At 37.4% G+C, this 16,642-nt stretch overlaps 1 protein-coding gene across 1 annotated transcript in view; it reads right to left on the bottom strand.

The window, feature by feature from the left end:
- CFAP61 (cilia and flagella associated protein 61) overlaps positions 1-16,642 on the bottom strand; it is a gene marked incomplete at its 3' end in the record, with an annotated part of 257,071 nt that overhangs the window by 217,609 nt on the left and 22,820 nt on the right. The window contains exons 5-7 of the mRNA XM_081290916.1: positions 15,949-16,016; positions 15,175-15,301; positions 4,371-4,503 (exon numbers count right to left, since the gene is read on the bottom strand). Coding sequence (XP_081147042.1) covers positions 4,371-4,503; positions 15,175-15,301; positions 15,949-16,016 — 328 coding nt within the window. The remainder of the gene's footprint in view (positions 1-4,370; positions 4,504-15,174; positions 15,302-15,948; positions 16,017-16,642) is intronic.

Below are 16,642 nucleotides of genomic sequence, written 5' to 3'. Positions count from 1 at the left end.
CATGGCTCCTCGGAAGAGATCAGGCTGGGCTCCCTTGGCCTCTATAGAGACAACAAAAGATCTTCACAAGGTAGAGACCGCAGTTTTCAGTATGGGGCTTTGCTCTGATGTTTACACATACTGAAAGTGTGATGTATAACAAGAGAGAAAGAGCAAAGGGGAAGAGGTACATAAAGCTTCTGCAAAAAGCACTAACTCAAGTGATTGGGGGTAAAATTAGCAACTTGAAACCAGGGAATTAAAAATTTTCTAAAAATAAAAATCTGATTAAATTGGGTGGGTAGATTAAAAATCCCTACTAGGGTTTGCAGGAATCATTTCAAGTCTCTCTCTTTTCCCCCTAATTGTATATAAACATGATTTTCCAAAGTGGTACTGCTGGTCCCAAATTTTTTTTGACCTTTCCTTTTCTCAGTAGCCTGGAGCCAATAGCTGAATAGGAATATATGAAAAAAATGCTTTAAAGGTTAAGGCAAAAATCCCAGTATGCAAGAATTTTTAAAAATTAAATTTAAATTAAAATCCTTTTGATGTAGGACCTCAGAAACTAATTCGGAGGGCCAGTTTTCACCTTCAGGAAGTTATGCTCATATCTATCTAAACATCTAATTCCCAGCTACTTGGGAGATTGAGGCAGGAGGAGCATTGGAGCCCATGAGTTGGAGGCCAGCCTGGGCAGGCAAAATAGCAAAACCTTGTCTCAAAAGGAAGTCGAAGGTTGGGGTGGGGGTAAAGGTGGGGGGTGTGGAACCGAAAGAAAGAAACTTACTTAAAAAATTCTGACTGTGTCCCACACCAAAAGATTGATTTAATTGAAGTGGATAATCCTTTGGAAAGTATACAACTCAGTAATTTTTAGTATATTCATAACTGTTTGTAACCACTATCCAATTCTAGAATATTTTCATCCACAATACCCACCATAAAAACAACAACAACAACAAAAACCAGTACTCATTATTGGTCACTTTCCATTCCCCTCTACCTTTAGCCACTAATTGCTTTCTGTTTCTATGGCCTGTCTATTCTGGGCTTTCATATAAATGCAATCATACAATATATGGTCCTTATGTCTATTTTTTTCTTTAGCATAATGATTTCAAGGTTCAAATATGTTGTAGCAAGTGTCAGTACTGCATTCCATCTCCTAATAACATTCCATTGAATGGATGTACCAAATTTGGTTTAGCCATTCATCAGTAGATGGACATTTGGATTGCTTTTCCTTTTTGGATATTATAAATAATGCTGCTATGGACATTTTTGGATGAGTCTTTGGGTGAAAATGTGTTTTCAATTCTAGATGCAGGATCGTTGAGTGGAATGGGTAAGTATATATTTAACTTTGGAAGAAAATGACAGATTGTTTTCCAAAATGGCTGTGACATTTTATAATCCCACCAGCAATAGGACACAGGCTCCCACTTCTCTACATCCTTTCCAACACTTGTTATTATCCTTTTTTAAAAAAATTTATAACTATCCTAGTAGAGGTAAAGTAAGTAGTAGCTCACTGTGGTTTTAATTTACATTTTCCTATTGACACAGTAAGATGTTGAATGACATGTTTCATATGCTTATTGCTAGTTTGTCTTTTTTATTTCTTTAGGAGAAATGTCTATTTGAGTCATTTGCCATATTTTGTTCATTGTTTTATTTTATTTGTCTCTTTTGGTGTAAGAATTCTTCATGTATTCTGGGTCCAAAGTTTTTTATCATGGGGAAATCTAGAAACCTTCCAGGTGATTCTCCTATGTGCCAAGTTTGAGAACCCCTGATGCAGGAGGAAGCCACAGACTGCTCATGGCATACATATTAGAGAACTTCTGATTTCAAGTTTCTAGAAAAGTAATATTCTTTTTTGGGCATCATGGTGCAGGCCTGTAATCCCACTGACTTGGGAGGCTTGAGACAGGTGGATCACAAGTTTGAGGCCAGTCTCAGCAATTTAGGGAGGCCCGAAGCAGCCTAGTAAGATCCTATCTCAAACAAACAAACAAACAAAAGGGCCGGGGATGTAGTTTAGTGGTTAAGTACTCCTGGGTTCAATTCCCAATACTAAAAAAAAAAAAAAGAAAAATGATAGTATTTAAATAGTTCTTAACAGTCTTAGTAAATGAAATGAGTGTATGGAGAATGATGAATCTCTTTTAAAAATCATCCTAGAAATAAAACTGCTATACTCTCATCTTTTAACTGGTACAAAGTCTCTCTTTTTGAAATGAAAGCCAAACATCCATTTGAAAACAAAAACATAATATGTGGTCATCTATCTGAACCTTGGGATTTTATGAATGAACAGAATGTGTGAGCAAACAAAGGACTCTATTCCTGTTTGTTAATTATTGTATGCAAAAGACAAGCACAAAAATTCATTCAAAGTAAGATTATCTTATTGAAAAAAAAAGTTTCAGTCCAACTTATATAAAACTTTTTAAAAAATATTTATTTTTTTAGTTGTAGTTGGACAAAGTTTATGTTATTTATTTATTTTTATGTGGTGCTGAGGATTGAACTCAAGCGCTCCACCACTGAGCCACAACCCCAGCCCCCAACTTATATAAAACTTTTTGAAAGGGCTTTCCAAAGAATGACCTCTATATTTCCCATAGATGCAAGGAGAACATCTTAGCTCACCTGTGAATTGCTTTCTTTTTTCCCAGTTGACCCTAAAATTATCAACAAAAGGTTGACCTTGTGAGGTCCCGCACACAAGTCAATGGCAAACCATTCACAGGAGACTTCATTCCTTCTAACAGAGTTCTCATATGTGGTCCCTGGAGTGTCAGCATCAGACTGGAACTTGTGAGAAATACAGCTTCTCAAACCTTCCTTTGCCAGAGCTAATGAGTCAGAAATGCTGATGTGGAGCCCAGTCATCTTTGGGCTCATTAGCCCAAGAAAGAATTTCTAGGCAGACTCAACTTTGAGTACCACTGCTCTCATATACTTCATGTGACCCATGGCATGAGAAGAAGATCCATTCAAGGCCCTACTCTTCCCAACACTGAATAGCCAACATGCACTCCCTGATGACTAAGATGCCAAAAGTCCCAAGTTTTTTCAGACAATTTCTCCCTGCCATTGAGCACCCCACAATTTTCCCTGTTTCAGCATTTTCAACTCTTAAGAGTGCTAAAGCCTCAAATGGAATAGCTTGGGGTAGCTGAAATTCCATAAGGAAAGCATCCCCCCACTTGGTAGATGCTTCCAGGGGTGGGTCAAGGATAAGAGAAAATCTTGGGGCCTCTGGTCATACTAAGACTGGCTAGCTTGTCAGTTTTTCTTCTCTGTCTTTTCAGAAAATGTGGCCCTTTGTGTCTGCAGCTGCCAAACTGAAGGGTCCAAACACTAGGTCTTATTTTTTCAGAAAAGCTAGAAATTCCATTTTTGACACACACGCACACATATATACATATATAATGTGTGTAAGTTCCTAATTTTTGTGTGAGCCACTAATTCAACAAAATTTAATCATATCTAACCTGGATCAAATCATAAGGAAACACTGAACAAATCCAAATGAAAGACATTCTACAAAATAACTGACCTGTATTCTTCAAAACTGTCATTGTCATGAAAAATAATGACAGACCAGGGAGTTATTCAGATTAAAAGAGATTGGAGAGACTCAGCACCTGAATGCAATGAATGACCTGGACTTACTTTTTCATAAAGGACATTGTTGGAACTGTCAATAAAATCTGAATAAGGTCTGTGGATTAGATAAAAGGATTGTAGGAATCATAATTGCTTGACTTTCATCACTGTACTGTGGTTACGAGTTATGTAAGAGAAAGTTCTTGTATTTTAGGGAATACACACTAAAGTTTTTAGAAGTAGAGAGGCATCATGTCTGCAACTTACGCTCAAATGGTTCTGAAAAAGTAGATGGACAGACTAGAGAAAGCAAACAAGAGAATGACAAAGCAAATGGGGGAAATGTTAATGTCTAGGGAACCTAGGTACATGTAAATTCTCTTGCGAAATTATATAAAAAACAAAAAGTTAAAAACTAATCTCTTCCTAAGTTTAATAAAATCTACCTGTCAGCAGAATGCTGGTTTGTGACCTCTGATCTCTGACATCTTGGGGTTCTCAGAAATCCCTTCTAAATACCCTTGGAGGATCTTTCTTTTCGTACTCTTCCCTCTAGAGTTAGAACAAAGAATTCACATCTGTGGGCATCTGGAATAACCTGTGGAGAGGGTGATAGCCCAGCTCAGAAGCTGTCCTGGCAAACCACCTAGAAGGTCATGGGGACGGGGAGGGCACGTCAGTTCTCAGGGTCCTCTTCAAGTCCAGGAGCAACATAACTCATGCCTCTTGTTTCTCTCACTAAGCATTGCCCAGATTGATGAGTCACTAACCTCACACACAACGGCATGATTCTCTTCATCTTGGGCCTCTATCAGTTCAGCAAGGAAGTATTCACCATAAGTTTCCTTCAGAACAGTGTCATAGTGCATAAATATTGGCATGAGATCGTCATGGTCTTCCACCCTGTTTAAAAGAAAGGCTGTAGTTCAGTGTTTGTTTGGTTTTTTTCCTTCATCTTTTCCATCAATGGAGCATCTAATGTGTGCCAGCCCATGTTCTAAGAACCAAGGACACAGAAATGATCTCATGAAATTAACCAACATTCTCATGAGAGAAACAGATAAACTTAAAGCATTTCGATAATTTCAAACATTTCAAATCATGCTATGTGCCTTGGAATGAAGAGTGACAGAGTCGAATGGTCAGGGAAGATCTGTGAGGAGGGACATGTGAGCTGAGTCCTGAATGAAGAGAGGGGGAAGAAGCTATGTCAAGACCTGGAGTGGGGTGGGTCATTAAGGCAGAGAAAGCACAGTGAGTGTGTTGGAGTGTGTACAGTAGAACAGTATTTGTCATGAGCCAAATGACAGCAGGAGACAGCATTTCCAAAGTGTGTTCAAGGATCACTACTTTATGATACTGTCCCAGAATCCCATTCTCCTCCCCTATAAAGAATTACAATGCCTAAAACCAATAACCTACTACAGGGCCCTTCCTGGAGTGTCACCCTTATATATTATACCTTATTTATGCATTCTCCAACATTGGCCCATGGTTCCTTTTATTCCTACACTTCTTGGTGAGGGGGAAATGGTGAAGGTGATAAATCTCCTGCACATCATCCTGGGGACCCCCACCGTGAATTCCATGGTCAGTGATAACTAGTGGTGGTCATGGGAATAAGAACCAGGTTCATTGCTGGCTTTTAGACTCCATTTTGTTGTTTTACTTAACATTCCTTTCTACTTTTTATTACATTCTTGTTGGTATTACATTTTGCTTGTCTAGGATATGCTTATACTTTTCCCTGTAAAAATGTTTCAGATGTGTATTATTTTTTTCCTTGTATATCTGATTGGGCTACTGACCTTTATTTCCTCACCCCCTTATTTCATTATTTTGCCATTTCATTGTCCCATTTTATCTTCTAGTATGTTCTCTTTGATGCTAACCATAGCTCCAGCTACTGAGTGATCAATATATACATAAAGGGGTTTATCCAGATTATCTCTGTTGCTATTCTTCTCATAGCAACCCCAGGAGGTAGGCAATGTCATCTTCACATTTCAGATGTAGGCAAGCAATGCTCAGGAGAATGATAAAATGTTTTGCCCCAGATGACAGAAATAGTTGGCAGCAGAACCATGACATGAGCTCAGGTTTACTGACTTAAGTCCTGCCTTCACACACAATATACTAAACTGACAATGCACTTCAAAACTCTTCCTTTATTTTGACACTCCTTTGGAAAATTGGCAGCAGGAAGCAAAACAGTTGAGAGGGGAGTGGTTGGCTCAGGGGCCACAGGTCATCATCCAGACAATCCTGTCACAACTCCTCCAGCCCCTGCTGGAACAAATCCCCTACTCTTCCACAACTCCACTCCCCAAATATAAATACTTTAAACTAAATGATCTGAGTGAAAATCTTCACCTGGCTCCCAATATGAAATCTTTATGTCTGATGACACTGGCTCAGCTATTGAAATGATGTTGATTTTTATCAAAAGCAGTATCTTTATGGAATAAATACATATTTTAAAACCAGGTCTCTGGTTTTAAACTCTCACAGTTCACAGTGGAGCAAGCAAACAGACCACTATACAAAAAAACATGAACACAAGATGACTACAAGGAGGACCATCAGCATGACTTCCAAGTCCGCATAAAGAATCTCAATGCTCAGGATGTAGCTCAGTGAAAGAGCACTTACCTAGCATGTGCAAGGTCCTGGGTTCAATCCTCAGTGTTGGGGGAAAAAAAAACAATGTCTAAAAACAATAACCTCCTACAGGTCACCTCTTGGAATGTCATAGTTACCTATGGAAAGACTCTGAGAAGCACTATGAAAAAGAGCATTTAACCTTGTTTATCTGTTTCTCAAACATTGGCCCACGGTACCATTTGTTACTGCATCTCCTATGAAGGGGAAAATGATGGTGAAGGTAATGAAGCTCTGCTCACTCTCCTGGGGACACCCACCTTGCTGCTATTCATCTTGTTAATCTCTTGTTAACTCTCTGGAAAGAGATACAGCAGAGGATCTCTATCCAGGCAACCAGAGTCTTTTTTTTTTTTTTAATCAACTTAGCTGTGATGTCATCACCACCAACAGTCTCATTCCATCATGCCAGGGCATCAGTGGATTTTCAGGTGTGAGGCCTGGACAGGGAGCCAGAAACAAGCACCAACTATACATTTAGAGTATGAGTACCTCAGCTGCTGTCCCTGACCACTTGCCCATATATTTATGTGGGTATGTGCTTACTCTGTAAATTACCAGGGTCATCTGTAGCTGGGTATATCAAGGCCCTGTTATAAATTCAGCAAAGGCTTGTTGGTTGCTCTTTTAAAAAGATTAGAGAAAAAATACAATGTACTGATCACAGCTTGAGTTGGAGAGCCAGACTGACTTGGGTCTGGATCCTGCCTTTCCACATTGTGACTCTGGGCACAGTACCTAACCTCTCTTTGCCACAGATACTTCTCATCTTTTATAAAAGAAGTAACTACAAAGAACACATATGAGCATTATTTGTACTACCACAATTATTACTTGGATAGAAACAACCAATAAGAACAAATACAGAACATCTACAGTCAGTGGGTGGGGCAAGAAAGTCTCTTATTATGGAAGGCTGAGTCACTGTGCTAGCTTCCTACTGGCAGGTATGAACAATGGCATTCCATCCACTATTGCTAATCTTAAAACTCTGCTTTCTTCACCTCACCTTCTTACTTAGAAATATTTGCAAGCTCCCCACTATTTCTGAGAGGGGCACAAAGTCCTTTGCCTCCATCTTCCCACCCTTATGGCCAACAATGACATGACCTACTTATTGTCCCCAGAAGGGGACCTTACCACCTTCCCTTTTTCTTGCCTCTATTTCTATTCAGTGCTCTGACTCCCTTGACTGCCCCAAATTCCAGCACTCTTCAAGGCTCAACTCCATACCTCCCTCCAGTGACTATTCTTCCTATGCTCCCATCCCAAGAACCCAATGCTGGGATCATCACTGGATATACATTGTCTGGTTCTGGTGTTAATTTCTTATGGCCAAGGCGTGGCACCTTCCCAACCAGGGAATGTGCTTTTTAGACTGCTCTGTAGCAGTCCTGTGGTATATAGTATAGCAGCAACAGTCAACAAGAAGAAGACCCTTACCTTGGCCAAGACCTTGCTGAGGGTCCCATGTACACTAATTTCACCAAGGAGGTATGATCATGAAGCTTCAGGGGATACATATGCAAATTCTGAACCCACAGTCCCATACTGGTAGTTCAACTTGCCCATGTATTTATGACCACTTGCCCATTTGCTTTTTCAATTGAGGAACCAGCAAAGTTACTTCAACACTAAGCCTTAGTTGTCTCATCTATGAAATGGTTGGGGGCACAAATAGCTGCAAGGATGCAATGCAGTGATACAAATGACAGGCTTGAGCCTGCTCTCTACTCACAGTCAGCCCTTAGCAGGCATTTGTCCTCCGTGTGAGCCCTAGAAACTCAGCTGGGAAAACCTAGAACACCATGCTCCCTTCCAGGAACAACTCACTTCTCACTTAACCTGCCAAAAAGCTACTCCTAACAGGAGATGGCTTATCTCTGTAAAAAGAGTCCTTAATGATATAGTGCAAAATAAGATTCTGGAAGAGAATAGCCAAGTCTATTCTCAAACACTGCCAAAATTAAAAGGTTGCATCAATGCTTAATTATTTTGCATAATGGGAAAACAATTCAAAATCTTATTCATAAGGATGATGTGATGCCAAAATTAACTGTACCACTGGATTTTATTTATATGATGGACACACACATATTACTCTACAAATATAAAAATCAGTTCAGAGACTCAGGGCTCTAAACCTAGTCATGCGCCTTCCACAGCCCATTAACACAGCTATATTCTAATCAGACCTCAATACTAAATCTTCTGGGAAAAATAAGAAGAAAACATCCAAATCTTGGAGTTCTGAAGTCTCTCCCTTAAGCCCTTGCCCAAAATGGTTAGAAAGGAACTTGGTCTGTTAAATGCATTCCTTGGGGTAATCGATAATTTATGATATTGCATCAGCCCAAGTGCTAATGATAAAGTATGACATCAGCCTCAAAGTCTCAAATGGCATATGACAAAGTCCAGCCCTACAGAAACAAAACACCCCAGCTATGGAAAATCATTCATGCAATAAAATGTGTAAATGTGAGTGCTCTCAGGCGATAAGCACTGCCTGTCGGAGTCAAACATGAGGAGAATCAGGTCTCACCGTGAATTTGGCACCACAATGCTATACAGGTACCCACCATTTAAGTGCCACAAAACATTCCAATAATGAGAACTGCCTAAAATACAATAAAAATAATGCAATTATTTGAGTAAAAAGCAATGCTCCCTTCTTTCTTCCATTCAGAATGGCTTTGATGGAGTAGTGATGCAGTTGTAAAAAAAAAATCAATTTAGAATATTTTAGAATAATAAATTTAGAATATTTTATTTTAACTTGTTTGGAAGAGACTGAAGGTCATAAAGGCATATTGCTCTCTCAGGCACCCAAATATCCATGAGACTCTGAATATCATGCATATGAAAATGGAGTTGAATCCAAACCCTAAAATCAATAGGCTCTTAAGGACACTTGGGGAATGGGTGTTTTCTAAATCCAGGATACAGCAATACTAAAGATAATTTGATTGGTGCCTCTCACTGACTTCCTGTAAGGCTAGGAGAAGGAAGGACAAACTCATCATTTCATCTAAGTCAGTTATCCAGGATGTACAGGGGCATCATGATGTCGCAGACACCATGGAACTCTTCCCAGTAGCCTGGCAGGGTCTCTTGGTGACAAATGGATTCTAAGATTGCTTCATCACCACAGCATCCTGACTGCTCTACAACATAATTGCCATCTTAGAGGAAAAATACGCAGGCCAGGTTCTCTTGAGTCAGAGAGGTACACACTGCTTTCTTGCCAGCAAAGAAACCACTACAAATTCACAGATGGAAAGTTCACATTTCAGTTCACATTACTGGACAGCAGCAACAGGCCACCTTCACATTCTGAATATTGGCACAGCCTCCACTTTCCTGTCTGACATCATTTTACATATCCAGAGAGGATTTTCACTTAATTACCTAGGCTTAAAAATGTACTGTTATAAGAGTAATTCTGTTGCCATTTTAATTTCCAGAAATACATTTCAAGTGTGTGTGTATTTTAAGAAATCAATGAAAATTTCATAGAGAATCCAGTTCAGAGATAATGATAAAGAATGCAGTATGTTCTTGTTAAGCCATTCTTTTACGTGAACACTGTCTCAACATGGGGTAAGAGAACTTACAGGCTATGTCAACTAGATTTTATTTTTTATTCAGATGTATAAAACAAAGCACCTGTTTCTTTCCAAGATCTCTTATGACCTCTAGTGGTCTTCCTTAAGAAAATCAAATCTATCATTTTTCAACTACATTTTTCATTTTAGAACTACAAAATGGTTTTAGAGTCACTTAGCTTCTGGGCTTAGAAAATGTCATTGTTTTAAAAGCTATGGAGGATTTTAAAACCACATCTTCCATGTGCTTTGAATGACTTCAAAGCATGTGCAAAGCCAATTAGAGGCCCATGCCATCTATACTACCAGAATCTGATCCAAAAGTTGATCTTGGCATCCCACTGCTGCAGTTGGATTGCTCATCAAACTATTTGCTGGGTCAGTTCCCAGGATGTAAGAAGATCATTGCTGAAATTCTGCAATTTATTTATCTCTTATTTTTGAACATATTAGGATATTTGTAATTTAAACAATGAAACGTTCATTCCTGTGAAACTCCTCAGAAGTCAAATTTAAGTGGATTTCTAAAAAGCATGAGACTCTTAAATATTTCAAAAATAATTACCTTAAGAAATTAAAAATTATTATTTATAAAAACATCAACCTTATTTTTTAAATAACTAATTTTTCTTTCATTTATTATTTTCTAAAATTTATTTTTCCCTAAGCAACTTAGTGAGACCCTGTCTCAAAAATAAAAAACGAAAAAAGAGGCCTGGGGATGTGGCTCAGTGGTTAAAATAAAATAAAATTTATTTCTAAAGGTCTTTTATTTGTAATTGATACATAATAATTGTATATATTTAGAGGATACAGTGTGATAATTAGATACATGTATAAAATGTATAATGATCAAATCAGGGTAATTAGTATTTCTATCTCCTTAAATACTTATTACTTATTACTTCTTTATGCTGGGGGCCTCTTATCAAAAAGAATAAGTTTTTCCTTTCATCTATTTTTATTTATTTTTTAGAGCAATATTGTTGAGCCAATATGGTTAAGCATTGTTATCAGCAAAAAAGCACTGATTGTATAAAAGAAATTCTAGTTATTTTGAAACACTGACATAATCCTTTCCTTGGCTGGATCTCTCCCCACCCTGCACAAGAGGATTTGAAAAAGGTTTCCCCCAGAAAGACCATGCCAATGGTTTATAAACCTTCAAACACCTCAGATCCACCACTGATGATTAATTAAGCCTGCTGTAGGTTTGTAAAGGTGTGTCCAGAAGCAGCTAGGCTTTATTTCAGATATAATGAAAAACACAGAAGAGTAACTTCATTAATTAGAGCCTAAGTAGAGGGGCAGATTACAGCATAATTTTCCACATGGGTAAATCAAAGAAACAGGATGGGATTATGGCGTTAATTCATTGGTTCTGAATATGTTGCTAGTTAAAAGACTGAAGGATAATTACATCCCAAACCGTTCACTGGTTTAGTATCTTAAGAATTGTGTTCTTTACCACTAATTAACAGTGCAAGTAACTATTGATGAAACAGATGTCAAAAATAAACATGTGGGAAATAAAAGAAATGACCTAAGAGGCACACGGCCACACCCATCTCATGTTCAGAAATGTCTTTTGTTTTTTCACTGCTGGAGTGAGACTGTCTACATAAAAGTAGTTTTCAGATAGATGACATTCTATACTCACAAATATAGAACTCTATTTTAAACATTTTGAATAAAGAGCTTTTAAAATGTATCACACCTTTCCGTTTTCTGCAGGCAAAGGAACCGACATGATGTCACAATTTCCACCTGAATTCACTACAATGCACTTATCTTTTTATAAAGTTCACTACCTTGTTACAGAGTACCCCGTCACCTCTTTGCATTAAGACTATATCCCATTTGCGATTTGTTTCTTTCAGATTTTCTGTGGCCTAGGCAAGCAAAACATTTACTATCAGAAGTTGTCTGAGCAAGACCTCAGGCTGAAGCATACAGGTTAATTTTCAGGCTTCATGGGCTCTGTCCATTATAAGGTCAGAGTCCATCCCACTAAGTTTTCAAGAGAAAGAAAGGCAGAAAAGAAGGGATGTGGAAAGAATCAAGGGAGAGAAGGAGGTAAACCAAAGCAGAACCATTGGTTAACAAATGCTTCCTATAGGAGTCAGGCACTGGGCTGAGTATACCTTGTGCCTTTTCTCCTGTCACTTATATCCTGAATGGCAAGTGGGCAATCAGTGAACAAACTAACAAAGATGTCAAAGAAAAAGATTATTTTTAGATGAGCTGCTTCTGTACTTGTCACTTTCAGTTGTGGATTTATATAAAAGTTTTCTATTATAAAACTTATATGTATGTGTATAAATATATATATATATATATATATATATATATATATATATATATATATATATGTATGTATGTGTATATACATGTTCTTTCTCTGTATATATGTGTGTTTATATCTGCCTATCTATAGATATAGTATTATAACCATATGTTCAATTGTATTTCCTTTATGCATACTTGCTGCATGTCTATATTGAAATTATTTAAGCCTTAGTGTTTCTCAAGAAAATAATTAGCCAAATCCTAATGCATAAATAATAAGATTCTTTCAGAAATGTGACGCCCACACCTATAACTAATTCATTATCCCCAACCTCCCCTAAAGAATTTTCTATATTGCAGACACATTTAAATCATCTTTCAGGATAATTTCTAAGCTGGAAACTTCTTTAAATTCTAATATTTTGTTCATTTTAAATAAAATCTGTAAAATGGCACATATATTTGAATGAATGCCATTTATAACAAAATATTGTTTTGGTCTAACAGATTAGAGACAATTTTAATAACTAAAAATATCCCGCATTGATGAGGCTGAAAGGACACAGAATTCTATAGGCTGGAATGTATATTGACATTAAATTCTGATTTAATAATTTGATAGTATTTATTTTAAAAATATTAGTATTTATGCAAATATCTGAGTATGTCTTACCTATAAATTCCATTTCTAGGTACCTATGCTATAGAAAAAAAATAGTCTGACTACTTGATGATATGTGTACAAGGTCATTTGACATGATATTATTTGTTTTAAGATGAAATAATTTAAATTTCCATAAATAAGGAATAACAAAATGAAGTATATTGCAGCCATAGAATGCCCAATCCATCATGGGCCAGACAGTCATTAAAAGAATAAAATTCAGCCAGGTGCAGTGGCACACACCTGTAATCCCAGCACTTTGGGACACTGAGGCAGAAGGATCATGATTTCAAAGCCAGCCTTAGCAAAAGTGAGGCCCTAAGCAACTCAGTGATACCCTGTCTCTAAACAAAATACAAAAATAGGGCTGTGGATGTGACTCAGTGGTCGAGTGCCCCAGTACCCCTCCAAAAAATAACAATAATAAAATTAATCTATGAAGATGATGAGATGCTTTATTAGGTGAAAAATACCATTAACAGAATTATATGATCACATTACTGTGTGTGTATCTATCCGTAGAGAGGAAGATACACACACACACATACATACACACACACTATATATATATATATATATATATATATATATATATATATATATATATATATATATACATACATACACACACACACACACACACTGAGAGAGAATATGCAGTATATATGTGTGTGTGTGTGTGTGTGTATACACACACACACACGCATACATATACAGTCATCCTTTGGCATTCATGTCAGATCGATTCTAGAACCTCCACACTCTGCCCCATAAAATATCAAAATCTGAAGATACTTAAGTCTTTTAAATAAAATGGCCTAGTGTTTGCATATAACCTATGTACATCCTTCTGTATACTTTGAATCATCTCATAGCATGTAAACAGTTGTTATACTGTATTGTTTAAGAAATGAGACGGAAAAAAGTTTGCGCACGTTCATACACAGAGGTTGAAGCTGCAGGTATGGAGAGCTGACAATGCTTGCATATGTGTGACTACTTATGTACTCACATAGAAAAATGAATGTCTTTATTGTCACAAGTTTTGTGATTTGAGAATATAGTTCATTTACTAATTCATCTTCCAGAATAAGTAGTACATGGCATGGGGGAAAAGTGAGATTTTAAAACAATTAAGATAAAACTATAGCAACTACTAGACTACTTACAAGATCCTAAGTAATTAATTTACAGAACTTGCTCACAATAAGAAACTGTGTACTTGTGAATACTTTTAAAATAAAATTTCCTTAAAGAATGTAATTTCCTAAAGGGCAGAGGGCCTATTTGTCTCTGCTGGCACTAATGAGAAACTTCATAATTGAGGAACAAGGATTTGAAAGGAGTCAGGGAATCAATTAAAATGTTATTTCACTCTTCTTTAGAATGCCTTTGGTTGCATTAGTATTTGTATCATGATCAAAGGGGTTTTATAAGGAGAGGATTATAATGTACTTAGCTATTAATAATAAGAAAGTAAAGAAAAGGTTTTCTAGGAGGAACTGTCTTCCCTATTGTCCGGAAGCAGGTGGATAATTTTTATCTGAAGTTACTCTCCTCCATGGTGAGCTTTTTTTTTTTTTTTTTTTTTTTTTTTTTAACATACATTGCCCTTAGGCTCTCCAAATGCAAATTAAATGCTCTCTATACAGATAGTAAAAACATAATAGTGTTAGACTCTCTTCTCTGCAGGTAAGTCTCTGGCCTCCTCCTCTGCTTTCCCTTTCCAGCAAATTTGTCTAAAAAGTAGCTGGTTGTTCCTGTCTTCATTTCCTTACCCTCATTTATTCAGCCCACTGCAATTTGATCTCCACTGTCCAATTCTTCACTTTGAGGGATCAGACCAGACCCTGGGGCAGGAGATGGTGTGGGTCCGTCTTTGAAAAATGCAATTTGCCACAGCTATCCCCTTAAGACTGCTGCACTTGAGGCATGGCCTGGGGAGCATTGATGGCAAAGACCTTCAACTTGGAAAAACTCTTCTTTGGGATCAATAGCATCCTCATTCACTGAATGTCAGAATATAGGTAGATTTTATTGGGAAAACTAAATAGGCAACTTCAATTTTAAGTTTGTTTTATTTGAAAGTTATTTTACATCTCTGTATGAACAACAACTGTAAAATTTTCAGAATCCCCTGGCAGTAAATGTATGACCTTATGGCCACACATAACCAAATGAATAACACCAGATAGTACTGCAAATTATTTCATCCAAGGGATATTACACTTATGAGTATCAAACAAACAAAAACTTAATCCAAGTGATTTATGATCACTTAGAGTAAAAATTGTTAATTTATAAAGGTGACTACCCCATGAAGCTTAGTTACTTGAGACACTAGTCCAACTGTACCTGGCTTTGCGAACATGCAGCTGAGGGTAATGGTTGTGCCTAAGGCATATTTGCACTGCGAAGTCCTCATCATACGTCAAATTTGGGATAGTCCCCACTTGGTGAAACACAGTTATGAGAGTTGAGCCTAAGTCACAGAAAGAAAGAAATGTGTCTTCATTTCAGCATTTCAGAACAAAATGCAGTTTCCATCCTAACAGAAGAATGGATTAAAAATGTGGTATATATACATAATGGACTATTACTCAGCCTTAAAAAAGAATGAAATTATGGCATTTAACAGTAAATAGATGGAGCTGGAGACTATCATGCTAAGTGAAATAAGCCAGTTCCCCAAAACCAAAAGCTGAATGTTTTTTTTTTCTGATATGTGGATGCTAATTCACAATGGGGTAGAGAAGTGTCTAGGGCAGAATAGAGTTACTTTGCATTAGGCAAAGAGGAGTGAAGGGAGGAGACAAGTATGAGAATAGGAAGGATAGAATGAATCTGACATTATTACCCTATGTACATATATGACTAAATTACTGGTGTAATTCTACATCATGTACAACCAAAAGAATGAGAAATTATATTTCATTTATATATGATATGTCAGGTATAATTAGGACAAATAAAAAAATTAAATTGTATCTGAATGGTTATAATCAAGTATGTGCTTGATAAGCTTAGGCCCTAGAGACCAGTCTTCTTTCCAATTCCCAAGAGCACCATTCCAAGCATGAGTTTCCTATGTTAGCTGCTGGAAGTAGGGGGTGGTTGGGGGGACCTTACCTAGGCTCATGTAGGATGGCACTGTGAGAAATATGAAGTGTAGTTCTGGCACTGCTGTAAACACGTTCCTGGAGAGGAAGGAGAGGTTGGGACAGGTGTTAATAGCAAAGCAATCCCATTAGCTGGCACCTTATGGAGACAAATGCCACTACTGAAAAACATGAGGTGTCCAGAAATCCACAGGGGATCCTTTGCTCCCTGCTGCAAAGGCAATTTCTTTTTCTTCTCTGTATTTCCATGGATTCCAAAGGGCCCCTTTTCTGTTTGTCTCATGGAGGTAGAGAGAATAAAGGGCACCATGTCCATGAGGCACACCAGATTTCTGCTGATATTAACCTTTGACCTGGCATCTGGATGGTCTGGTGTGACATTACAAAGTGACTTGAAAGCTGAGAACCTCTCTGAAGGTCTGTGCAGGCTGTCAGAGATGCATCACCATGGCTCAATGGCCCTGCTGATCATCTTCCCATGCACCCTATTATTCAGGTTGCTTCTGAAATCTGTCATGTTAATAAACATTTCCAAAGATAAGATTGAGAAATCTGTTTTTGAAAACACCCAAACTTGTGACTTTCTACTCTTCCCTTACCACTTCAAATTCATTTCTTTTTTTAAAATATTTTTTTAGTTGCAGATGGACACAATACCTTTATTTTATTTGTTTATTTTTATGTGGGGCCAGGGATCGAACCCA

Source organism: Spermophilus citellus, assembly GCF_964194105.1.
Source record: "Spermophilus citellus genome assembly, chromosome: 4".
In the NCBI taxonomy this organism is placed as follows: domain Eukaryota; kingdom Metazoa; phylum Chordata; class Mammalia; order Rodentia; family Sciuridae; genus Spermophilus; species Spermophilus citellus.
This window is presented reverse-complemented; position numbering and strand designations above follow the sequence as displayed.